Genomic DNA, 24238 nt, shown 5'->3' on the forward strand with positions numbered 1-24238 from the left:
GTACATGGCTCAACGCACACATGTACTTGTTGTCTTTCTCATCACACACACATATAGATAGAGCTATCTATCCAGCTATGCCTTTCTTCCCTTGCTCAGATGTATCATCTAGTCTCTGCATAGACTCAAACCTCAATCACCTCTCAGAGTCCCTTGCACAGTTTTGGAGTTTTGTGTTTTTATTTTTAGTCTCCGGTAGCTATCTGACATCAAAATGATAGCTCTTGTCAGCAGAGGCCAGCAAGGCTGGCAGTAGACATGGCATTGATCCCAGACACGTCTTTTAAACGTTATTAATTGCACAATGACTCACTTCTTCCCTTACCTCCTTCATCAACGCCTTCTGTGCCCCCCATGGCCAGCCACATTCTCACACCCCCTTTGAAGGCCTGCTGGCTAATACATGGAGGGAGGTGGGGTATCTCGAATCCACCTGCAGCCAATTGAATAGTAAAGTGTGCTTGTTAAATGAGTATGTCTATAGATATACTCCTCTCCAAAGAATATAGTAACTAAGACAAAAATCTGAGTATATCCATTGGTTAGTTACAGAATAGATTGACTCAAAGGAATCTTCTATTGCAGAGCACCACAGCAATGCACTTCCAGGGCAGCCGAGTCGAACCCATAGCTACAGCCAACCCCCAAAAACCTCACTAATGATGGTTATTGATGACATCTGCTGTACTAAAGGGTGTTCATTCGACTTTAGTCCCACTGTGGCCATTTTAAACTTCAACACGGAAGAGGGAGCAAGACTAAAATCCCCTTTTTGTCCTTCCGCTTTGTATTGTGATGCCCATCAAAGAAAATGTAGGTAATATATTAAGTGTATATTACAGTAAGCCTTACATTTGGGCCACAATGGTTAGCTAACGTATGTAGCTACTAACCTGATTGGCTTCACTGGCGTAATCTTGGGTGTGTGCTTATCTTTGGGTCAGACAAAGCCAATAAAAAGGTGAGGGTGTGGCAACAGAAGAGCCCTTATAACCCCTGTCGTACCGCATAATCCCCTCCCACTCCACCATCATACCTCCCCCCCACCTCCCCTCCCCACACCCCTGGCCTGTGCACGGGATTGTAGCGCTGCTCAAACTAACATGCGCCCCCCCTCCCTTGGTGTTTGCATGCAGTCATTGCATCCAGCAGATCCTGGAGGCGGTGCTTCACTGCCATCAAATGGGCGTGGTGCACCGGGACCTGAAGGTGAGTGATGGGATCACCTTGCTGACCTTTGAGTGTGTGCGTATATATTTATGGGGGTTTGTGAGTGTGCTATTTGTGTAGTCTGTGTATGTCTGATAATTAAATGGGAAACTGTAACGTTTGTGGACATAAAGCCTCAGAACCTTGAGAGGGGTTTGAATCATCTCATTCCCTCTGAATTCTGATATAAAATGCAATTGCTCTCTTTGTAACCCTTTATAATACATTTTAAGCCTACATAATAGTTGGTTGTACTGTTAGAAATCTATTTTGGGTCAGACCAACTTTCCCTACTAGAACAGTCCCTACAGCCTATCACCATGAGACTGTCAGGTACCGCCTCTGACCTTTCTCTGGCTCCAGCCTCCAGCTCTCTGCCGTCACCTTCTTTTCCTGTTGTGTAAATACCACTTCCCCCAGTCTGTGGAGACTTCAAGCATGCAGTGCTGGCCATACAGGCTGACCAATGCTGCCGCTCTGTAACCTTTTCGGAACAGGATCTTGTCATTGCACAGCTGGCCATCCAAGATGGCCCAGGAGGATACTTAATCTGACCTCTGGTTAATTTACTAGTCAGAAAAGTGTTAACTATTGATTATGAGACACCCTGTGTGGGTTCGATGCCTTCATAGATCAGTTAATGACCCTCAGCGCTTCAAATGTAACAGCTCATTTCTGTAAACTGCCATTAGTTGACTTGTGATGTTGTGACATTTGTTTATATCAGCTGACTGGCTGGTGGCGCAGTCTTTTTTAGGGTTGGAAACTGAGAGCCAATTGCTAATTTTGAACTGGTTACACATTTCTTAGAACTGTGGGACTACTTAATAGATGTATTTTGTGGACTTCTATACATATGTTATATCATTTGGTATGCTTTGCTCTGAAGGATTTTTCCTGAGCTTGATATGCAATCTCATTAAGACTGTACAGCAAGCAGTAGCCTTGTTTTGCTTAGGTTTATTAAGTCTTTAATTTGGCTTAATGCTGAGCTTGTGGAAATGCTTGCCCCAAACAAAGCAGCACCTCAAATATGATGAGCTGTGCGTGAATAAGCATCTAAACAGATAGAAATCAAACTGTTTCCAGTCCTCTTGCTGTCGTGTACCTGGTCGTGCATTTTGTACGTGCATGCTTGTATGTCGCATCTTGCTGTGCATGGTGCACTTTGTCAAGTAGACCTCTGCTATGCAAATGTCAGTCCCAGCATTCCAGCAAAGGCGTGTTGTGTTATCAGAACTGTTGTGGCTATTTCTTTATTTAGCAGACACGCCTATCTGGTTTCACACCCAAGCGTCGGAGAGCATTTCATGCAATAGGTCATAGTGTGATGACTGAGGATAGCCTAGGTGACAAGATCCCTCAAATTAGGAATTGCGTTATGATAAATGAGATGACACCACAGCAGACATATTTATTTGTTATATATGTGCAATAGTATAAAAAAATGTTCAACTCTTACCCAGCACTGATTATAGTTTAGACGGTAAAATGAGTTAGGGCCAGTTTCTCTTCACACACTACAGCAGCGTGCTTAAATTGGAGTGCCTTCTTAATGGAGATCTACATATCTGCCAGTTTCTTTGAAGGAACAGGTCAGGAATGCCGCAGCGGCTCCAGATCCTCTACAGAGAAATAAAAGGGAAGAAAGAAACACCCACTCATGAACTGCTCTCGATCTTCCATATACCCGCTTGCTCACTTGCTCGCTCGCTCGCTCGCTCGCTCGCTCTCCATTTCAACCAAACTAGTTGCTAGTCACCAGTGTGCTCAGCTTTGTGTGCATGTTCAAATTGTATGTATGATGTGTGTGCTAAGGAGAGGGAAGTACCTTTCCGATGGAAGCTCATGCTTCATCAGAATTTCCACCCACATCCGTTTTCATGGATTATCTTACTGCTGCAGTGTTGGCAAGTTCTAACTCCTTCATTTACAAAAGAGTAAAGCCTAACCAAGTGATAGAGTGGTGAGAATGTGATGACATGAGGGACACACACCGCCTTAGGATTACTGGTTTGCTCACTCACGGTCTCTCTTTCTTGCTCATTTCCTTCTCTATTACTTATGGGCTCAAAGGCTGTAAAAGCACACTTTTAAGTATCTGCACTTTAAATACAGAGTGTTCCTGTGCCTCTAAACAAATTAGATGAGAGGAGAGAGCAAAGCGAGGAAGGCAGAGGGTGCAAAGACACGCTGCTGCAATGCAGTGACAGAAATGCAACCTAAATATAATGTCCTCATTCTCTCAGTGCTCTAAATTTGCGCTAGTGTTGCTGTTTAGAGTGGTGCATTTCAGGAAACAGCTACACAAGCTAATTGGAAAAGTAGGAAGACTTGTATAAGTGACATATAAAGACTGACATTTAGTCCCTGAAAGACGGGATAAAACCTCTTACGTTCAATTAATAGAGGCTCTCAGTAATATGCACGTCAGTATAAGTGCAAGGCTATGAAAAATCAACATTTGTTTGACGTGCAGTTTTTACATAGATATATCCAGTTTAGCCAAAATCATGTGGTAGCATTTTAACTGAAACTGAATAGTTCAGTGTAGCAGTAGGAGTAGAGCCTAGCTGACCATCCAAAGTCTAAGTAGTCATAACTACCTCATTGTTAGTGATTTTTCTGACAAAATGGATATTAATAGTTCCCACCAGAGTGCTTTATTTGTCATTCAAGACAGACAAGACAGTTGCTTTTACAGAGGCAATGATTAAGTGAGATGATTGAGAGAGATGTAGAGAGACAAAGTGAGGAGGAGCAGGAGCCAGTGGGGATTGTATCCCATTATTAGAACCCTCTTCTGACAGAGAATAATGAGGCTGGCTGCAATATCTGGGCCACAGATGGAGCCTATAGACCACAGCACACCACATGAGGGACAAAAAAGCACTGCAGACTGGGTTGCGTGGATCCATAAAGCTATACAATAAAAGTTTAGGCAAAACATTCTGCTGAAATGTGGACTGACTTTTATTTTATAACATTATGTGTACACGCAAGTTATTTAAATGACATCTAGGGTTGTGTGTGCGTGTGTGTGTCTGTGTGCTGAATACAGTGTTGAAGAATGTATTGTATGAACCCCATTACAATTTTTTTTGCATGCAAAGCTATCTACCTCCAACTCCCATGCTGGGACAGAGTAAATGTTTTGTACCCCTATCCTTCAAATGTTTGGTAATCTCATTTCTCTCCTCTTCCCCACTTTAGCCAGAGAACCTGCTCCTGGCAAGCAAATGTAAGAATGCCGCAGTGAAGCTGGCTGACTTTGGCCTAGCCATTGAGGTGCAGGGGGATCAGCAGGCCTGGTTTGGTAGGTACAGCTGATACAGGAGTTAATCACATCTGTTTTTATATGTGTGTGTGTGTATATGAATGTGTATATATGTGTGTATGTGTGTGTGTGTGTGTGTGTGTGTGTGTGTGTATATATATATATATATATATATATATATATATATATATATATATATATATATATATATTGTTAGAATAAAGTTCAATTACTCTCAGTGGTAAGCAAAGGTGTAAGCTCCATCGAACCCAAACAGTTTCCAGTGGCCTTAAAGAATGATTATTTAAGAAAAATGTTTGGTAAAGGAATTAAGACCTAATGATAAAACGAGTAATGCAAAGAGTTGACAAAGGTAGTGACTTACGCTACTAGAAAAGGTAAAATCTCCAATCTTTTAATCTGTCTTTGTCTGCACCCTCTTGTGGTCATGGATGATGGAGTGGTAAAGATGTATGCCCCAGAACACTTGCCCTCTTCTTTGTCATCGACACTTTGTAGTATCTTTGTATTGTTTTGCATTTGATAAATGTTGATCTGGTGCCAAGAATGGTCACGCTTTTATCCACTCCCCCTAGTGACATCATCACTGGTGGAGTCTGTGGCTCTCCTCAAGCGAGAGGTTTGCCAGCATTCACAATCAACTGACCTTAAAGCCTCTGATCTGTCTTTAAGATCTCAGTCGACCCTGTGGATGAATAGGTCTTAGCTTACAGAAGATTATCTTGCTTTTTACACAAGCTGATACGAGGAGAGCAGATCCACAATCTGTTGCCTTGAGCATGTCAATCAATCGCATGTGAGTCTGTGTTTTGTTACTGAAGGATTTGCTGGCACACCGGGATACCTGTCCCCTGAGGTACTGAGGAAGGAGGCATATGGCAAACCTGTGGACATCTGGGCCTGCGGTGAGTTGCAAAGAGACATGCATTTATTCACACGCTTAACACACACAAAGCATTTCCTAGAAAATTATACACAAACAAAAACAAATTTTCTGTCTGTTTGTTTGTTTGTGTGTGTGTGTACATATATGGTTTTGTGTGTGTCTCAGGGGTGATCCTCTACATCCTGCTGGTGGGTTACCCTCCTTTCTGGGATGAGGACCAGCACAAGCTGTACCAGCAGATCAAGGCTGGGGCTTACGATGTGAGTCCTCTCCTCTCCTGCTCTCTCATGTATCCCCTCCTCCCACTGCCCTCATTCCTTTTTGGCAGCGGTTACATAACTCAGTCACCTCATTCATATTTCAGGGGGTGCAAGAGAGGGATCCTCACCTTAGATCACATTTAAGACCATGCCAAATAGAGAGAGAGAGAGAGGACTGACTGACTCTCTGGCAGGGATTCTGGGCCCACAGGACACAGACCTCGACATTTAAACACAACATGACCTGATGGGTTTAGAATTTTTTAACAAATTGCTTGGGGCCGTGCTTGGACCTGGTGTCTGATAGTGCTGAAAAACAATTGGACAGGGGGCCACGGTGGCTGGCGAAAGTGTGGGTTCATATCTGGCCTGAGATATATAAACAAATAATAAACACAAATAAATTGGCTTACATTTCACACATAATGTTAAATCAATATGTAAGAAGACTTTGAACTCATCAGGTATAAGCAGTACAGCAATCTTTTTCTTTTTATGGGGTGGACAAATGTCACATTAAAAATGTACCATATCTCACACAGTACTGTGCGTATGTGTAGAAAAATGCTATAAAGTAAGAATGTTTTCAAAAATGACATTTATGAATGATCAAAATGCAAAGTGAGTTAACAGAATAAATATGTAAATCAAATCAATATTTGGTGTCACCGCCTTCAAAACAGCATTAGTTATTCTAGGTACAGTTTCACAAAGTCAGGGATTTAGTTGGCATATCGTCAGGTGTATGATTAAAGAATATAACCAAACAAGTGCTCGTGATCATAAATTCAATTTGTAGGTTGAAACACAATCATTAACTGAAACGGAAACAGCTGTGTAGGAGGAATACAACTGGGTGAAGAATAGCCAAACTCGGCTAACAAGGTGAGGCTGCTGAAGACAGTTTACACAGTTTAACACAGCAACAAGACAAAAGGTAGTTATACTGCATCAGCAGAGTTTCTCCCAGGCTGGAATTTCAAGGCAGACTGGGGTTTTCAGATGTGCTGTCCAAGCTGTTTTTAAGTAAGCACAAAGAAATGGCCACTGTTGCGGACTGAGACGCAGTGGTCGGCCAAAGAAACTTACTGCAGCAGATGAAAGACACATCATACTTCCCTTTGCAATCAGAAGATATCCAGCAGTGCCATTAGCTCGGAGATGCATAAAAAAGTGGGACCCTGGTACACCCATCTATTGTCTGGAGAAGTCTTGAGAGAAGTGGCCTTCTTGGAAGACTTGACTTGTGGTCAAAAAACCATACCTCTGACCTCTGTGTGCCAAGCGACTCAACTATGCACGGAAACAAAGGAACAGGGGTGCATAAAAATGGCAGCCAGTGATCTGGACTGGTGACTCAAAATTTTTAATATCTAGTTGTAGCAGAAAGCAGGTTGTTCGCCCAAAGCTGGAGAGCGGTACAAGAATGAGTGTCTGCAGGCAACAGTGAAGCATGGTGGAGGTTCCTTGCAAGTTTGGGGCTGAATTTCTGCTAACAGAGTTGGGGATTTGGTCAGAATGATTGGTCTCCTCAATGCTGAGGATTACAGGCAGATACTTATTCATCAAACAGTATCTGACTGGCGCCAAATTTATTCTGCAGCATGACAAAGACCCCAAACACACAGCGAAAGTCATTAAGAACTATTTTCAGCTTAAAGAAGAACAAGGAGTCCTGGAAGTGATGGGATGGCCCCCCACAGAGCCCTGATCTCAACATCATCGAGTCTGTCTGGGATTACATGAAGAGAGAGGCTCTCTGAGGCTGCCTAAATCCACAGAAGAACTGTGGGTAGGTCTCCAAGATGTCTGGGCCAACCTACCTGTTGAGTTCCTTCAAAAAATGTGTGCAAGTGTACCTAGAAGAACTGATCCTGTTTGAAGGCAAAGTGTGTTCACACCAAATACTGATTTTGATTTTCTTCTGTCCACTCACTTTGTATTTTGTTAATTGATAAATATAATCTATCTTTACTAATCTTACTTATTTCTTCCGCACCTGCCTAAAACCTTTGCACAGTACTGTATGTACACATACATCTCTAGATTTATGGACTTGTAATGGTTTTTGAAGATTTCCATTTATTCATTTAGCTGATGCTTTTATCCAAAGTGACTTACAATTGCCATTTATGTCAGAGGTCGCACGCCTCTGGAGCAACTAGGGGTTAAGTGTCTTGCTCAGGGACACAATGGTGGATGGGTCTCTCACACCAAAGGCATGTGTCTTATCCATTGCGCCATCACCACCCCATGTGTGTCAATAAGGGACATTTAGACATGTTTAATAAATGATTAAAATCAAACTGATTTGAACTTGCAAACAGGTGATCATTTTTGGCGGATATTCGGCATCTAAAAAAAGTGCTGACTCTTCCCTACGTATCGAATTCTGTCTTTTTGTTTAGTGTAAATTGTGATGACCAAAATTGTGAATATCTCAAATATCTCAATATCACAATAATTGCTGATTAATTGTATCAATTAATCAACTTATCTTTCTTCTCTACACTGAACGTTAAGACATGGTTCTGTTTGTCCCTTAAGTTCCCTTCCCCAGAGTGGGACACAGTCACCCCAGAGGCCAAAAACCTGATCAACCAGATGCTGACCATCAACCCAGCCAAGAGGATCACTGCTCAGGAGGCCCTCAAGCACCCATGGGTCTGCGTAAGTGTCCCCTGCTGGAGATTGATGAGCAGACAGCAGTTGTTTTTCATACACATTGTTACTCTACTGCAGTGGTTAGATGACAGCAAACACAAAAACCTTGGTAACCAATTTCTTCTTGTCTTTTTTTTCCTCCTCTTCCTAAACGTCACTCTAATTGTCCTCCTCATCCTCTTCCTCTCCTCATCCTGCTACTTTCTTGTTTTCTTCCTTCTCCCAGCAACGGTCCACAGTGGCATCTATGATGCACAGACAGGAGACGGTGGAGTGCCTGAAGAAATTCAACGCCAGAAGGAAACTGAAGGTCTGTTTGCCTGCTCACCCTCTCCCACATTTTCTTTAATGGTGTGGGAATATGTATTAGAGCCTTCTCTCCTGACTCTGAAACTGAGGTGAAAAGGCAATGAGAATTGTGATCCAGAGATTTCGTACATGCATAGTTTCTCTTCTACTCTGATTTATAGCTTACAATTTGTGTGGACACAACGGCTTAGCCATTGGAGCATGTCAGTGTTACCCTGCTGCTTTTGGCCAGACTTGGCATGGCTCAGATTCCAGCACATGGGAACCTGGAAGCAGAAACGCAGGTGGCTGCAGGCAAATGTTGCACCATTCAACCAACATGCCATCAGCATGAACCAGTTGTCGCTGGCTTTTCACATTTAGAAAAAATAAACACTGGCAAGGCTAGACATTCAATGACATAGTAAATGACAAAAACAAAACAAAAAATGCAAATTCAATATATTTGAGAAAGAAGTTGCCTGTCATTACCAATGTTGTTAAATGCACAAAACATTACATTATGAAGACAATCAGCTAGACGCCTTGTCAAATATTAAGTATATTAAGCAGCCTTTAAATACCATGGTCTATTTGCAGTTCAGTACCATTATAGCTATAAAAAATTTCAGCTCCATTTATAAATGATGTCTCCAGAGAGAAAAAGTGTAGCTGATTCTCGCTCTCTCGCTCTCTGGGTTTTTTCTTTATAAATTTTGATGTGTAGTTTGTAGGATGTTTTATTTGTGGTTGCATCTTAAAGTTTCACCTGCAGTGAATCAGGATTTTCCCAAGAAGATTTAAATTGGTGGTTTAAATGTTAGTTAGAAGTGAACATCTCTGGGTTTTTTTTGTTTTTTTTCCTCTCAGGGAGCCATTCTTACCACCATGCTGGTTTCTCGAAATTTCTCTGGTAAGTGTTGCCTAGACATAATTCTTGTGTCCCTCATTACTGTAAATCTGCCATTTATAGCAGTGAACCAACAACTAACATCAGTTGGTATGCAGTTCATGTAAACATGCTAAATAGGGTAGGGATTTTATTGTCTGCATGCAGTGGTATTGCTATATGCAAATATTTAAGTACTGAGGGAGACTGAAATTTGTGTTGAATATAAGTCTGTAACAATCAGTTTGGTTTTGAGGAACATGCCACCATGTGACTGTTACAAGTGATACTTCACCCAAAACATGACTTTACACCTACGCTGTAAATGCCACAAAGCCTGTATTTGCCTTTGTTCTTTGTAAAGAAGCAAACTACAAACCTTTTTCAGCCGCTTTTAAAGCCTGCCGGGGGTGAGTATTTGACCCTCTGAAGTTACGGTTTGTGAGGAGTATTACTTTAATGCAGAATTTGAACACCATAGCGATGCATTTCTGCTCCCCCCACCCGGAAAGAAAGAAGCAATTACATCAGACTTTTGCTTTTGCTAATCTTTTCTGCTAAAGTGATGGCATGTGCCTTGTAAACACTGGTAAAGGTTAACATTCAGTGACAGACCAATTTGTCTCCCTTGACCAAAGAGATAAACAGTATATTTATGTAAAGTTTATAGAGCATGCTGTAGAAAGCAAAATCACATTTTCATTTCATCTCAGTGCAACTTCCGTGTTTCCCTTTTTGTTATTCAATCGACAGTAATTATACCACACTTTCCATTGTTACCGATGTCCTCACTATGTATGGTAGGCTGCGTCATTGGCACTGCGCTGAACTGCCACTGAAAAAATATGGGAAACACTGAATTTGATCAGCAAGCTGTGGATGTGTTTGTGACTGTCTACTTGTTTTTGTGCATATCTCTGTAATAGACACTCTCTTGAAGGTTTAACGTTGACTTTATAATCAAAGCTAGACAAAAATGATTACAGATGTAAAACTTTGTACATCTGTACCTCCCACCTCTTGAGGCTGCCTCGGAGACACTTTCACAAATTACTTTCTTCGGTCAGGAATTGTATCTCCTTTTTTCCTAATTTATTATATAGACACCAAGATCCAAAAATCAGTTTGCCCTAATGAGGCATTTTCAGCACTGTTGTGGTCAGTGAAATGAGAGCTCAATCTCAAATAATGATTTTTCCATTTAGCATGCAACGACAAGTCAGAATTATTATGGAAGTACTTTATATTGCTGCCAGGCTTGGATGAAGCTCATTTGTAAGCTTCAAATGAGTGACTGATATTCAACTTTGAAAGCGATATGTTTTCGCGGTGTAATCATGGAAATGGAAGAATTCAAAACAGTTTCTTAATAATTGTTGAAAATCAGCTCTTTTTTTTTTTTATGAAATCACCTACTGTATGTGTGTGTTTTCCATATATGTGTGTGTGTGTGTGTGTGCGCGCGAATGCATGCTGCTTCAGTAAACATGACTCACAGCAGCTACTCTGACAGTGCAAGCTTTGCGATGGGAAATGGTCTGAACATCCACTAAACAACCACTGAACTCTTTAACTCTCCCACACACATACTGACCCCGGCGTGTGGCCTGGCTGTGTCACTGCTCTTAAACACCTTTATCTCGCTCTCTGTCCTCTTGTTAGGAAGTGGTACTCCTTTTATCAGTTTGAGGTCATTCGGTGAATGAGTCAGAGAGGATGAGAAATGGCTAAAAAATAGGAGATAGACCTTCAGTGAAAGTGATGCCGTGGCACGTTACATCAACACATAAGCCATCATCAGTGCTTTACACAACAGGTTACAATATTCTCATCATATATCATGAATCATGCATTATATAGATTAGTGAGTCAGTGTAGCTAACGCAGAGCCGGTTCTCTCTCCCTCCATATGTTGATGTAATGTCTTGTAGTATTACTAGTGTATAAGGATGAAGTTCAGGTTCAAATAACAGTTTTGAATTATATATCCCCACAGTTTATATCCTCAGTGAAGCCACCATTATTTTACTTTGGTCACAATGTACTGAACTGCCTGGAAGGAAAGATAGGAGTACGCCACCTATTGTAAATTTAAAATTTTACTGACCGTTATTAAGGTCAGTGAGCCCTGCAAGTCTAACATTTACTAACAGTGACTAAATTCTGTATCATCATCCCAATCATCATCGTAACAACTAATGCTATTTCTAGGGATACATAAAGACAAAATGCAAGCATCAAAGAATCTCAGATGAAAGTTGAGTTTGTGTCTCTCACTGACATTTCTTCTGTCAGAGCAACGGATGCATATGTGGCAGAATCTGTGTCACAGCCAAATAATGTCAGTGGTCTGTGTATATGAATTAATCCCTCTTCTCTAAACTGTTCGTCTCTGCCTTTTTGTGTCTCACGTTTTCTCTCTTTTTTTCCCCCCACCCTGCCCACCTACCTCCTGCTGTGTCTCAACCCCTCCTCTCACTTCCTTTTCCTTTACCCTTCTCTCCACTCCACCCGCTCTCCATCTTTACCCCCTGGTCCTTGTTCTCTTCTCTCTTACCTTCCTGTCATCCTTTCCTTCTAACTCTCTTTCTTCATATGTGACTGGGTATTGGACTATGAACAGTGGGCAGCAGGCAAACCACCGCTCCGGCCTCTGTCACTGCGGCCGCAGCAGCAGTGGCTGCAGCCGCCGGCACCACCGCAGGGCTGGTGGAACAAGGTATCACGGTGGCTCACTCAGGGCACGCCAACCCCCCTTCACCTTCTCTGTTCCTGTCTTTTATACTTAATTCTTTTTCTTCTATTTTCCCTCCTTACTCAGCATGGGAGCTCAGAGCATGCTGGCTGACCACACTAACTATAACTATATCGCCCATGTACTCATCACCTGCAGCATTAGCTTTGTTTCCATCTATTTGGCAAGTGTTATGCAACATTTTGATACATCCAAAAAAATGCAACCGTGTGTTTTTCCATCCACTGGGTTATGGCGAGGTAGGAAGGTAGAGTGTTAAAAACATCAGTAAGATAAGTGGAGAAAGTATTAACAGTCAATTGTTAGATATTGTTTTATCCAAGGAAGGCATTTGTTTGAAACAATACAATAGACGCAGTGAGAGTGATAGTAGTTATGGCTTTTCAAGGAAGCCGTGATAGAAAGATATTTTATCAACAAGTTAAAGCCGTCATTTCAAACCTACTTCACAATTTATCTGCCTCTGTAGCTTTTTTTAATACAAAATTTCTATATTGAGGAAAACATCTTCCACTAAAAGCAAATAAGAAATTCATTTTAGTTGGATGTTTTAGTCAGTATTTCAGTTTCCATTTGCCCATTCTATGTTGATGCTTCATAATTCATAAAGGACTTGGATGGAAGCCCAGCTATTGCTGTCATTTTCCATCTGTCACTTCCTGTCTGAGATCTGATAGGGTGGCTGTGCTATCACCACTCACCCATATTATTCCTATTGTCTTCATCTCTAGACGCAGCAACAGAGCATGGCCTCGACCCAACCAAACTGCTGTCCTGTCTGTCTGTTTCTCTTTTTTTCTCCTCACCTTTTTTCTCCCAACTCACCTCTGTTACATCACCACTTCATTTTACCCCATTCCCTTTCCTATATTCTGTCTATTTCTACCTCTCCACCAGCATCACTTCCACTCTCCCCCATTCCATCATGATTTCATATTTCCCTTCACTCTCTCTTCTTTTCTTTGTCTGATGACATTGGAAAGTTTGCCCCTGTCACTTTAAGGATGGGACTGCCCATGAGCTCTTGGTGAATGCTGCATGGGGCAATGGACTGGTGCATGTGCTGCAACACAGGGGGATTTTGGTGCATGGTGAACACTGTGGAAGATGCAAGGCTGGGATGGTTCTCGTGAAGTCAAAAACCTTTCAGGCTGTTGCTTTTATATTTTTAAATTTCTTGCATTAAGGATATATCCCATTGTAGCCCACTGCTGGAGCAAAAAATTCACACTTATCTTTGCTCTCCACGATTGTGTTTCATAAATGAGACGAGGAAAAAGGAGAGAGACTGGAAGAAAAGAACCAGACTGATGCACATTCCCACAAACACATTCGGTACATTGGCTGTGTTGGTCCAATCGTCCACATGGCGCAAGGCAAATATTCGCTTCACTTTCTGCCTGAACCAAGAGGCAACCTCCGGGCTGAAAAGTGAAGCCAACGCAGAAGTGGCAAACACTGAAGATGGCTGCCTCCAAAAAGCGAGCAAGTTAGTCAAAGAGAAATGCCCAACGTTGCAACAGAAATAAACATGTTTACAGCCTGATCTCTAATAGCTAATTTCGCCATTCATTACAACTGTGCAGGGGTGAATTCTATATATAACATACTCGTTTAAATTGTATTAAAGCTTAAAAATCTGCATAATTAAGGGCGGGTTGAGCGACAGGTGGTTGCCTTCTCAGGTGGCTAGGCCTATTTGGCCCACCTCTTTGCCTTTGGTTTTTGGATTAGGCGTAGTCAAATAAAGCACGCTATGGCCGAATCAACTGGTTAACGCTAACCTTATTAGTAAACAATTGCCTATTTATGCAGCTGACACAGAGAAACATGGACATCCTCTTAAGCTGATGATACACGGGGGAACTTTTTCAGCAATGTTGCCGGGCAATCTTGCTAGTGGCAATTGGCTATTTGAACGGATAGCGGCGGAGCGGGGCGGGTGGCGGAGTGGTGGGGGAAGGGGATTACGGTAGTAATCTTTATTCATTACCATTGACAGCAACGTTGCCCTGCACGATTGCTCTAAAAGTTGCTCTGTGTATCATCAGCTTTAGAGTTTTATTTCCGTCCCCCTGACAAATGTAAATCTAATACTTACTATTTGGTCAGCCACCTCTTCAGAAATAATTCCAGCTTGCTACATCCTTGGCTGTCGTCACCAATGCACTTTTTACAGTATATGATGGCAGTTTTAAACAAAACATTCCTTCTGAGACCAGTGCGTGATGTCACCTACATTTTTTGTGTGTGTTTTTTAGACAGATATTTAAACAATGAAGTGCAAGAGCAGTAGGTTCAGAGCACATTTTAATAAATGTGAACCCAACCTAATGTGTTTGTTCTGGGTATGCAGAAATGAACCGCAGGCATAAGCAACAAAAAAACTTCACATGACAGTCTAGCATTGAGCTAAGGAGACCGTGACAGTGTCCTTGTTTCTGTGGACCGCTGGGACTCCACAGTCCTCTCTGTGTCCCTCAGCCTCCACTAGGCTCCAATCAAATATTTATAGTGGGCTGTCTCCCCCTATCAGCCTCACTCTGCCTCGCTGGCTTACTGGAGGCCTCACTTTTGCATATTCATACACACAAATGCAGTCGCCATCTACTACATCCACTAGTGTAGAGAAAATGTATCTTTTAATGTGTGCTGGCCTTTAACATGCTAAAGGTTTTGAGTCAGTCTGAGGCCTCTGAGTGGGTCTCTCCAGTAGCTTACTGCATTTCCACATGGCACTTTTGTGTGATCATTACTGAATCCATGCCCATCCTTTCTTTGCTCTTGCAGTGGTGCATCTTGCGTGTTTTTAGTAGGAATTGATAGCGGTGCTTTTGTTTTAATCTCTTCCTCCTCTCTCTTCTTGCTTCATGTGTAATTTGTGGCAAGGTAAGGAGTGCCCCTTGCTTCTCCACCTTGAATTAAGCTTTCTTTTATTTTTCAGGTTTCTACAGAGATTTCCTCTTCATCAGTGGAATTTAAGCCATTTTTAGCAACCTTCAGTTCGGGGTTTTTTAATAGAACATCCACTTTGCTGTTTTGGCAGAATAATGGTGTTTGTAAAGAGCACAGCAAAATACCCTTATCATTTTCATTACTCTTCTCCTTACTCTTCCTCTCTGCTCTCCTTTCATATCCTCTCCTCTTCTGCCAAGCCCTCAGAGAATTTGAGAGAATGAACTTGACACTATTCTGACCCCATTTCTTCTCCTCAGTAACAACCGGTCTTCGGACGGAGGAAGAACACACAGCACAACAATAAACCACACACATTCATGGCAGTCTCGCATATCTCCGGATTATGTAGTGCTTCTTTATCACTTCATAATGCTTCTTCATTGACTGCTGAATATACAAACCTCACTTCAAACATGACGGGGGGGGGGAAGAAAGCTAGGACAAAAGGTGGCAGTGATGTATTCTACACACCCTATCTTGCTGTCTCGCTTTTCAAGTGAGCTTGTATGGATGTGGTTTTTCACTTAAAAGAACTGGCTTCCTTGTGACTGGACATCTGTTCCCCCTAAATTCTCATGGAATTTAGGCTTCTGTTGAAAATTCAAAGTAGCTGGCTTGGAGCATGTTTGGAAACGAAAGTGAGAAAATCAGAGAGGAGCTATGTCTCATGTTCAGAGGAAAGAGGCAGAGAGAAAGAGAGGAAAAAATCCCAGACTGCCTGAAAATAGTGTTTTATGTAACGTGGCTGGCTGCTGATGTGATTGCATCTGATCAGACTTGAAATTGCACTCAGCCCCTAAAAAAGTCCCAGTAAGGATTATGTCTAGGGAAGTAAAAGAGAGACTCTGGGACTTCATTTGTTTTTGACAAGCTGTAGCTATTCCCCTTTACACCAATAAGAGAGAATGTGAAGCAGACAGACAGCGAGATTCCTTCCCATATGCATTAATTTTGCCTTGGTGACACATTTCACAAAGGTCGCATTTAAACCTTTATCAAAAAAATGTCTTCCAATTCCAAAAATGCTTGAAAATCTTATCTGTCCCTAGTTAATCAGGATCTGTGGTCATTTTTAGCTTACATATTTCGATAAGGTGAGTTTCCTTCACTGGTAGAGTTACTATCTATTATTCTTCCACTGGTTCATTTACAGGCACAGAGAAATTAAAATTAAACAGTTCAACATATATAATAGCAAAACAAATCATTCAGTCATCCAATATGACATATCAAACTCATCAATTCGTGTATGCTGGTGGTCGTTTCCTGTATGTGTGTGCATCCAGGGTTGGAGCTGTACAGTACCAACACGTCTGCTAGAGGATTTGTGAGCAGTGAAAATGCACACAATTGCTCGTCCAATCTCTGGTGTCTTGTTAGTGTTAATGTGTCCTCAAAGGCACACCCGCAGCCTCCACCAACACCACATCACAGAGAGTCTGGCTCTTACTTTGGGGCCCCTCTGGGTGAATGTGTATCTATTTAATGCAATCAGACCACCTTGATAGCCGTGCTATAGCAGTGCACCCATGGTGAATGGCCGTCAGACTGTCTACTGTTGTCTAAACGCAGTTTCCACAGGGATTATGGGTATTACGCTCATCAGAGGACTGTTTCTACAGTATCATTCTTCCTCTCCTACTGCCCCCCCCCCCCCCCCCCCCCCCCCCCCCCCCCCCATTATCCTTCATTACAGAGCAGGCTGAAGACTAATGCTCCTTAAGGCCCCCAAAGACTTCTTTAAGGCAGGGCTTGCTGCCTTACACAGCAGCCATCTTTGATTCGGCTTCCTCGCGGCCATGAGGGGACCATGGCACAAGAATTCATGTGAACCAATGAGTTTGAGAACATTATTTCACTGACAACAACATCTTTGGTTTTTAGAAAGACGAGTATGGTGTTCTGACTCCAAAGGAGGTGGACTATGTAGCAAGTGTGAAGACAGACAGGCAGAATTAATATGGTGAAGGGTTGAGAGGCATCTTGTTCACCTGACCAACTAGCTTTAGCCTTTAACATCGAACACTTTGGGACCTAGGTTGAACCTCACTATATCTATAAAAACTACTCTAATGCACCGAGTCGGTTCAATTACTTTATAGAACGTGTGATTGCACAATGAGCTTGATGCACACAAGCTTCTGTATTGATCGCTGTTCATTTTAGATGGTGTCTTGGCTGCTCAGTATCACTAAAAGGAAAAACGTATGTGTGGATAACAACACACACTGAGCCCATCAGTACCCAACTTTTCTATCATTCTTTCAGATGCAGCTTTACAACCATGTCTGTTCAAGCAAGTGGATATTAGTCGCACACATGCGGAAATAAATCCAATGTTGCACAAGTAATGAAAGTACACTTTCATTGGAAGTTACAGTGCTATAGTTATAAAACAGTTAAAGTTAAAGCGCTTTATCTGCAAGGTGCCTTTGCTCTTTCAGCCTAAGGCTATCTCAGCTGAGCCATTGCTTTGCAAAAAGGCAGTTTTACTACAGGGGTCAATAATAAATATTTTTTCTCAAAGTCTTCTGAATGTAATCTCTGAAGGCTTTAATGTGGGTTAAAGATATTGTAGCAGACATATCGCTGAAAACTTTGTTGTTGCACTTCTCTGTGTCAACTCATGTCCACCTTTGACTTGTTATTTTTCCCTGTGTTTGTCATTGCAGCAGCTAAGACCTTGCTCAACAAAAAAGCAGATGTCAAGGTAAGGGTCATCACATGTCTTCTTCCCACTTCTCTACTCTCTCAACTCAGCTTTATTTTCCAGAGGTAGAAACTCTGCCTCTTTGCTGTTTTTCTCTGCTCTGCTATTTGCTTCTTTCCCAATCTGACTAATCTCACTTCTACCTACTGTAGCTCTCTTTCTTTTGTAATTGAATGTGTCTCATGTCTTGTGTGTCATAATCTCATTGGATGTGTTTTTTGATGATGTACTTCTGTATTAGGGCTGCTGGACTTTTCTATGGATTTTGGCATACCATTTTGGGTGTGTAAAGTAAAGATATTTACAGATTTATTTTTTTGTAAAAAGCCACAGCCCTACTCTGGATACATATCTGTTGATATGTGTCTGTATACGTGCACGTGCATATGTGCTTATGTGTATATGTGCATGTATCAGCCTGTGTGTTGCCTGCCAGAGCACAAGCTTCAAGTAGCACATCTTTCTGAAAGCACCCTTTATTTTCATTTGGCATTATTCAGCTCATTGCCACCTCTCCATCTCCATTATTAAATGTAACCATCTGTCAGCCCTCCCCTTTCGTTTTTTCATCACTTCCTCTGCCTCTCATCCCTCCATTTCTGTCTCTTCCTTCCTTTTCCTGCTCACCCCATCTGGTTTTTAACCCCACATTCCTGTTCATCACCATCCCACGCTCGCGAATACACACACTGCAGTAACACATCCCACACAAAAATGGATGAATGGTGTCTGTGTGCGCAGCGTGCATGCATGATAGTGTCCAGCAAAGCTTGGAACATTGTGTACACGCAAACAAATGTGTTTGCGACTCTTCTTTGCATTGTACATCATGTTGGGCATCTATGTGCACATACACGTGGACTGAAAGGTGTGTATTTGAGAATATGTAAATGTGACCGTGTGTCACATTTCTTTGTAAGTTTCAAAAGAGAATGAAAGCGCAAATGGGGGTGTGAGCATGCCTGCACACCAAGTGTGCATAAGCGGGGGTGTCCGCATGTGTGGTTTGCTTATGTGCATGTGCAGCAGTGCGTGTGTGCATGTGTGTGTGTTTGTGCACGTGTGCACATGGCCCCCCTCCCCTGTCTCACTGCTCAGTTGGTTCAGCAGGGAATGTGACTCCAGTTCCAGGAATAGCTGCCAGTCTGGACCCTGGAAACATAGACGACAGAAATAGACGCTTACTTCCACTGCGATGCACTCGTTGCCTAGCAACAGGCTCCCCACACTCGCCCCAAACCATTTCTAAAGGCGTCTTCTTCGTTTGCTGCCGTCCCTGCTTTCCTCCCCTGTTTCTTCCCTCCACGTGTCCTTTTTGTACTCTTGGCAACTCTGACCTCCTCTCCTCGGCCACTCCTCCTTCTTCCTCTCTGCTGGTTCATTAATGCATTATGGCACCTGACGTTTTTCAGCTGTAGCACCTGCTCAGAGCAAGCAGGCGGCCTCTCTCTGCCACTAACTACACACCACCATCGGCCTCCCGTGCTGCTAGCTACTTCCTATAAAAGTCGCTTCATCCAGCATCTCATGCAGTGTTGTTATATTGATAACACACACTGTGTCTATTCTTCCTGTTTCTAAAAGTTATGACATGTGGCATTCATACGTCGCTGTGATGGTTAGATAAACTGATAAGCTGCTTCAAAACAAATTTGGCCTGAATTCACAATAATGTAATATACAACATAGAGGACCTTTTAGGTTCCAATGTTTTTTTTTTTTGGTCTTGTTCATTTGAGGTGATTGCACCTCTGTCCCCAAATTATCATGCTAACAATTTATGGATGTATAAATGCTACATGTACAGTATTGAGCCAGTGGTGATTTTAGATTTAAAATGAGTTCTGGGAGAATGCTTTTGTATGCTGACAGAATATATTTTGTATTTCCTTCTCTTTCCATTCTGTTATGCCCCCATCTTGCTCCTTGTTGCCACAGACAGGCTTATTCTGTTGAAGAAGCACAGTGGGTCACCGCTTTTCCATCCGCACGACTCCTCTGTGATCTGCTTCCCACTCTTGTTTCCTTTTCCTGATGACTTCCACCGCTCCTTTGTGTGTGCTTGGCCCTCCCTACTTTCGCAATAACACTTCAAAATCTCATTTTCAAGAGGGGAAACACTACTTCTACTTTCTCCAAGCTTTCTGGAAAAGTCTGATCCTGTTCTTTTACAGGAGTAAACGCTGCATTGCCATCTAATTGTGGAAGTTTTGGCTTACACTGACCAGTTCTATGTTGTACTTTGTACCAGTACATTCACATTTTGTCATTGGTTACTTTATCTTCTTTCCCCCCTTCTTCTACCATCCATCCATCCATCCATCCATCAATAAACCAATCCATCCATCAATCGCCTGAGGACAGAAACGCAAGTCCAGCTCTACTGTCCAGTACATGGTGAGCATGCTATTTATGCATTTGCCCAGTCACTCCTTTTTCTTTTGCTCCTTCTCTCCACCTGTTAAATCCTGTATTTGTTTTAGCCACCTTTTCCCTGCCTTTACTCTATTTCATCAGTGGAGTCAAGTCTCCCTCACTTCACTGAAGTATTAACTGCAGCATCATGAAGCATTTTTAATTCAAACAGCAGTCAGGTGTAATTTAAGCATTTCCTGGAGATAATGCTCCCGTGCATGAGAAGTGATCCATTTTAGGAATTGTTAGGAATTACAGAAACAGAACTGAGTAGTTAACATGATAAGTGATGGCTATGGAAAATAACAATACAGAAAGTCAAACTTAATTGACAAATGCCAGGCAGACGTCACATCTTTGGCTCTTACAAAGTGCACTGCCATTACGCTAACCCTGACATTACTCTGAAAAACGTGTGGAAGCAGGATGTTTTAGTTCCATCAGAGTTACTCCAGGGATACTGCTCCAGATCTGTCAGGGGCACACTTTTAGAAGAGAGGCAGCGCTTGTGCTTGTAGTTTTAATACAGAGCTCTTCAGACAAGACATTGCACATACTCCAAACAAAAAGTGGGAACAAACATATGGGTAGGTGGGGGACATACATGCTCCTGGGACTACCTCTAAGCACTGAATACAGGAACTGACATTTTAAATTTGCATAGGGATAATGAGCAAAACAGCAGTACATTTTTAATTCAGGTAAGTGATTTGGAAAGGAATTTTACCCCCCAACTTTTTTCCCTCTTTTCTGCCGCAAGGCACCTTCTTTACCCCGGCATGTCACTTTTTTCTACACACCCATCATCTCTTCTGCACCGCATCCTCCTTTGTTCTCCCTGTGCACTGCTTTCTGTGCCCATCTGGGGAACCACCTGTGAATACTTTTTACCTACCTTCTCCTTCTTTGCTCTCTGTAACATCATTGTATTAATTGCGAAGATGTGTGATCTCTTCTCGACTTGCATCCTCTGATGCCTAATACTATGGTTTTGCTTTCAGTATAGTAAATGGTTTAGATGTTTGGCTTTGGACGTCAACAGCTGTTTTTCACCACTGGAGAAGCTTTGTTCAGGACCATCTGTCTTCATGCCAGTTTTTGAAATGCCATTCAGGAGCATAGGGGGTTTTTCCCCCAAAGACACACATGATGCAAATGCCTAAGACCTTGAGTTGATACTGCAAACAAGCTCTGTCTCACCTGCTAACTGTTACTTTGATGAGGAATACATTTCCTGTTGCTCCACGGAGGCAGTGGGGTGATGGCAGATGACGGCTTTGGTTTGTTTAATGTGTGCTTGAGTGTGGGTGTTTGTTTGTGCACTGGTGTGTGTGTGTGTGTGTGTGTGAGAAATGTCTATATGTCAGCTTATTGTTGGCTTACACCAGCTTGTATTTTCATGGTTGTTTTGTGTGTGTTTGCATTGTGTTGTGTTTTTGCACTAGGTGTGCAAAAACACAACACTCTCTTCTTGTCTCCTTCTCCTCTCCTGAGTAAGCCCTGTGGCTTACAGAATTCATATTTTGGTGAACATATACACCTATACACGCACGCGCGCGCACGCACACGCACACGCACACGCACACGCACACACACACACACACACACCATTCTTGACTTTCTTTCTATCCTGTAAATCCGTGTGTCAAACGATTACCGATTCTGTGACTCAGCATCACTGCACAATATCAACACCTGCTTTAATAAGAATACTTTCTTTAACTCTTCCTTTTTAAATTTGAGGTAGAAATGTGTGTGATATGAAACGGTTTCGCTATCTTGATTAGCATTGGGGCTTGGTGGTATTCTCCCACCTTTTAACATTCACACCTTATAAAGGCTTAATGACCCATTAAGTAATCCATGACTCCTCTTGACCTCTTTCACTGACGAGCAGGATACGCTGCTTAGATAAAATAGTGTTTAAGAGTGATTAAGATTTATGTAACGGTAACTGACTTCTTAGAGTGACTCACTTTGGTGATTCACTTCCACACCCAGGACTCAGCTCCAATTAGCAATTTCAAGTTAATATTTTGCAACAGGATGAGAAAAAATGTAATGTAGATTCAATGCAAATATTGTTATCATTGAACTAAGACACAAAGGACCGGCCGCCCTTTGATGTGTGGCCTTCAAAGAAGCATTTGATCGTGGCTTATGAAGGTGATTCATTACGGCCAAATGGCACAGTTGAATCGTTGCGATGTGGCATCCTAAGCAGCGGTAGTCATTACCAAGTCACAATATGATGATGTCACCCGCCCCCTCATTGCACCTCTCAGTCTTGTGAATGAATGTCTTAGGTAAAGCTTTCGTCACTGCTCCTGCTTCCTGATATCTACTGGGATCCACACTCAGACATGAACCTGTGTTTATCTAACTGTGCTTGTGGGGATCTTCATTTACTGCCTAACCACCATTTTCTGTCTCTTAATTTGACAGAATTTTAGTCTAAAGATAAAAATAATGGAAAACTGTAATCTTGACAGCTATGAAAAGACAAGGAAGTTTTTTTTTAAATGTCGTTTTTTTTTTTTAAGACCAACACAAACGAAACTCCGTTAACCTCTATTGTATTGGGATGGAGGAAGAATTTTCTGAGACGGATTTGTCAAAATATCTGCATCATAAACTTGAAATGAATGAAAATAAATTATAATTAAACCAACAGGATGTCAGAAACACCGTGGTGAGAAGCTCAAAATGTGTTCTCACAGGACATAAACTTACATACAAGCGTGCACATACACACAAACCCACCTCTTGCTGTTGTTAACACTCTTGTTGTGTCTCCTCCCTTTCCTCTCCTTTCCTGCACAGCCCCAGACAAACAGCACCAAAAACAGCATAGTCACCAGCCCCAAAGGAAACATCCCGTCACCTGCTCTGGTATTTACTTCCTAAGCCCCCCTTCACCTGTGTGTGTGTGTCTGTCTATTCCACCAACCGTCTATCCTTCAAAACCCCTATACCTTCACCCTAACCTACTTCCTTACTCCTTCACCTTTTGTCTGTTTTTCCTCTCTGTCTTGTTGATTGTGGTTGATCTTTGCCTAGCCGCTGCGATGGCCACAGCGGTCGGAAAGGTCTTTAACCAGCAGGTGGTGTCTGGAAACATTTCCCCATGGCAGGTGGGGGTGACTTCCACTAGAGCTGATATTGTGCTGCCATGTCATTTTCTCTGTCAGTGAAAGTTTGCCAAAGAGGAACAGACAACCAGTGCCTGCCGAGGCTGTCAGAGCAATTTACCCCCTACTTCCAATTTATGCATCTGTAGAGAAGCAGTTCCCCACCGTGTGAGCATCAAAGTCTAACGGTCTGCAGATTGTCCTTCCAGCCAAATAGCACACCAGCTGATTTCGAGGATTAATTCCTCCGCTTCTGTTGATGGTGTGAAAATCAGTGAGATTATCTAGAATGAAAACCTGCGTGCTCTTGGGCTTCCAGCACATGCTTGCAAACCAATTTTATACTTTTACTTGGCGTCAGGCCTCCAGGGGAGATTTTACTGCATGTTCATTGAGGAAAAATTAAGGTCAACCAAGAAAACAACTTTTGGATAAAAAAGCCAAACAAAAAATTGTATTAAGAACAAATGTTTGGATTTACATTAATGCTGACAATGTTACAAAGCATATCATAGCTTTGAATTGTTGTACTTACCAGAGAGCTATGGTTTCAGTCCATGCCAGTACTGTCTAAAAACCTTAACAGTCCCTGTTCACCACTGCGTTACCAGGTATGGGTAGAATCAACCTGTAAAAGCACTTGTGTGGTCTGTGAAGACAGCATGTAAGTTTAAACTGCAAACATCTAAATCATGTACATTAGTCTACAGACATCATGGGATAACTGTAACAGCGACATTTAGTTAACATCACAATTTATTTCTGCTTGTGCTAG

The 24238-nt window shown here is 42.2% G+C and overlaps 1 protein-coding gene across 3 annotated transcripts in view; it reads left to right on the forward strand.

Annotated features, from left to right (window-relative positions):
• camk2b1 (calcium/calmodulin-dependent protein kinase (CaM kinase) II beta 1) overlaps positions 1-24238 on the forward strand; it is a 78145-nt gene that overhangs the window by 32614 nt on the left and 21293 nt on the right. For 2 of the 3 annotated variants that reach the window (XM_046034424.1, XM_046034427.1), the window contains exons 7-14: positions 4423-4525; positions 5329-5412; positions 5559-5653; positions 8201-8323; positions 8544-8627; positions 9476-9518; positions 17880-17917; positions 20282-20314. In XM_046034424.1, coding sequence (XP_045890380.1) covers positions 4423-4525; positions 5329-5412; positions 5559-5653; positions 8201-8323; positions 8544-8627; positions 9476-9518; positions 17880-17917; positions 20282-20314 — 603 coding nt within the window. The remainder of the gene's footprint in view (positions 1-4422; positions 4526-5328; positions 5413-5558; positions 5654-8200; positions 8324-8543; positions 8628-9475; positions 9519-17879; positions 17918-20281; positions 20315-24238) is intronic. The other variant, XM_046034428.1, reaches the window with a different exon arrangement.

The sequence above is a fragment of the Micropterus dolomieu genome, linkage group LG21, assembly GCF_021292245.1.
Source record: "Micropterus dolomieu isolate WLL.071019.BEF.003 ecotype Adirondacks linkage group LG21, ASM2129224v1, whole genome shotgun sequence".
Classification (NCBI taxonomy): domain Eukaryota; kingdom Metazoa; phylum Chordata; class Actinopteri; order Centrarchiformes; family Centrarchidae; genus Micropterus; species Micropterus dolomieu.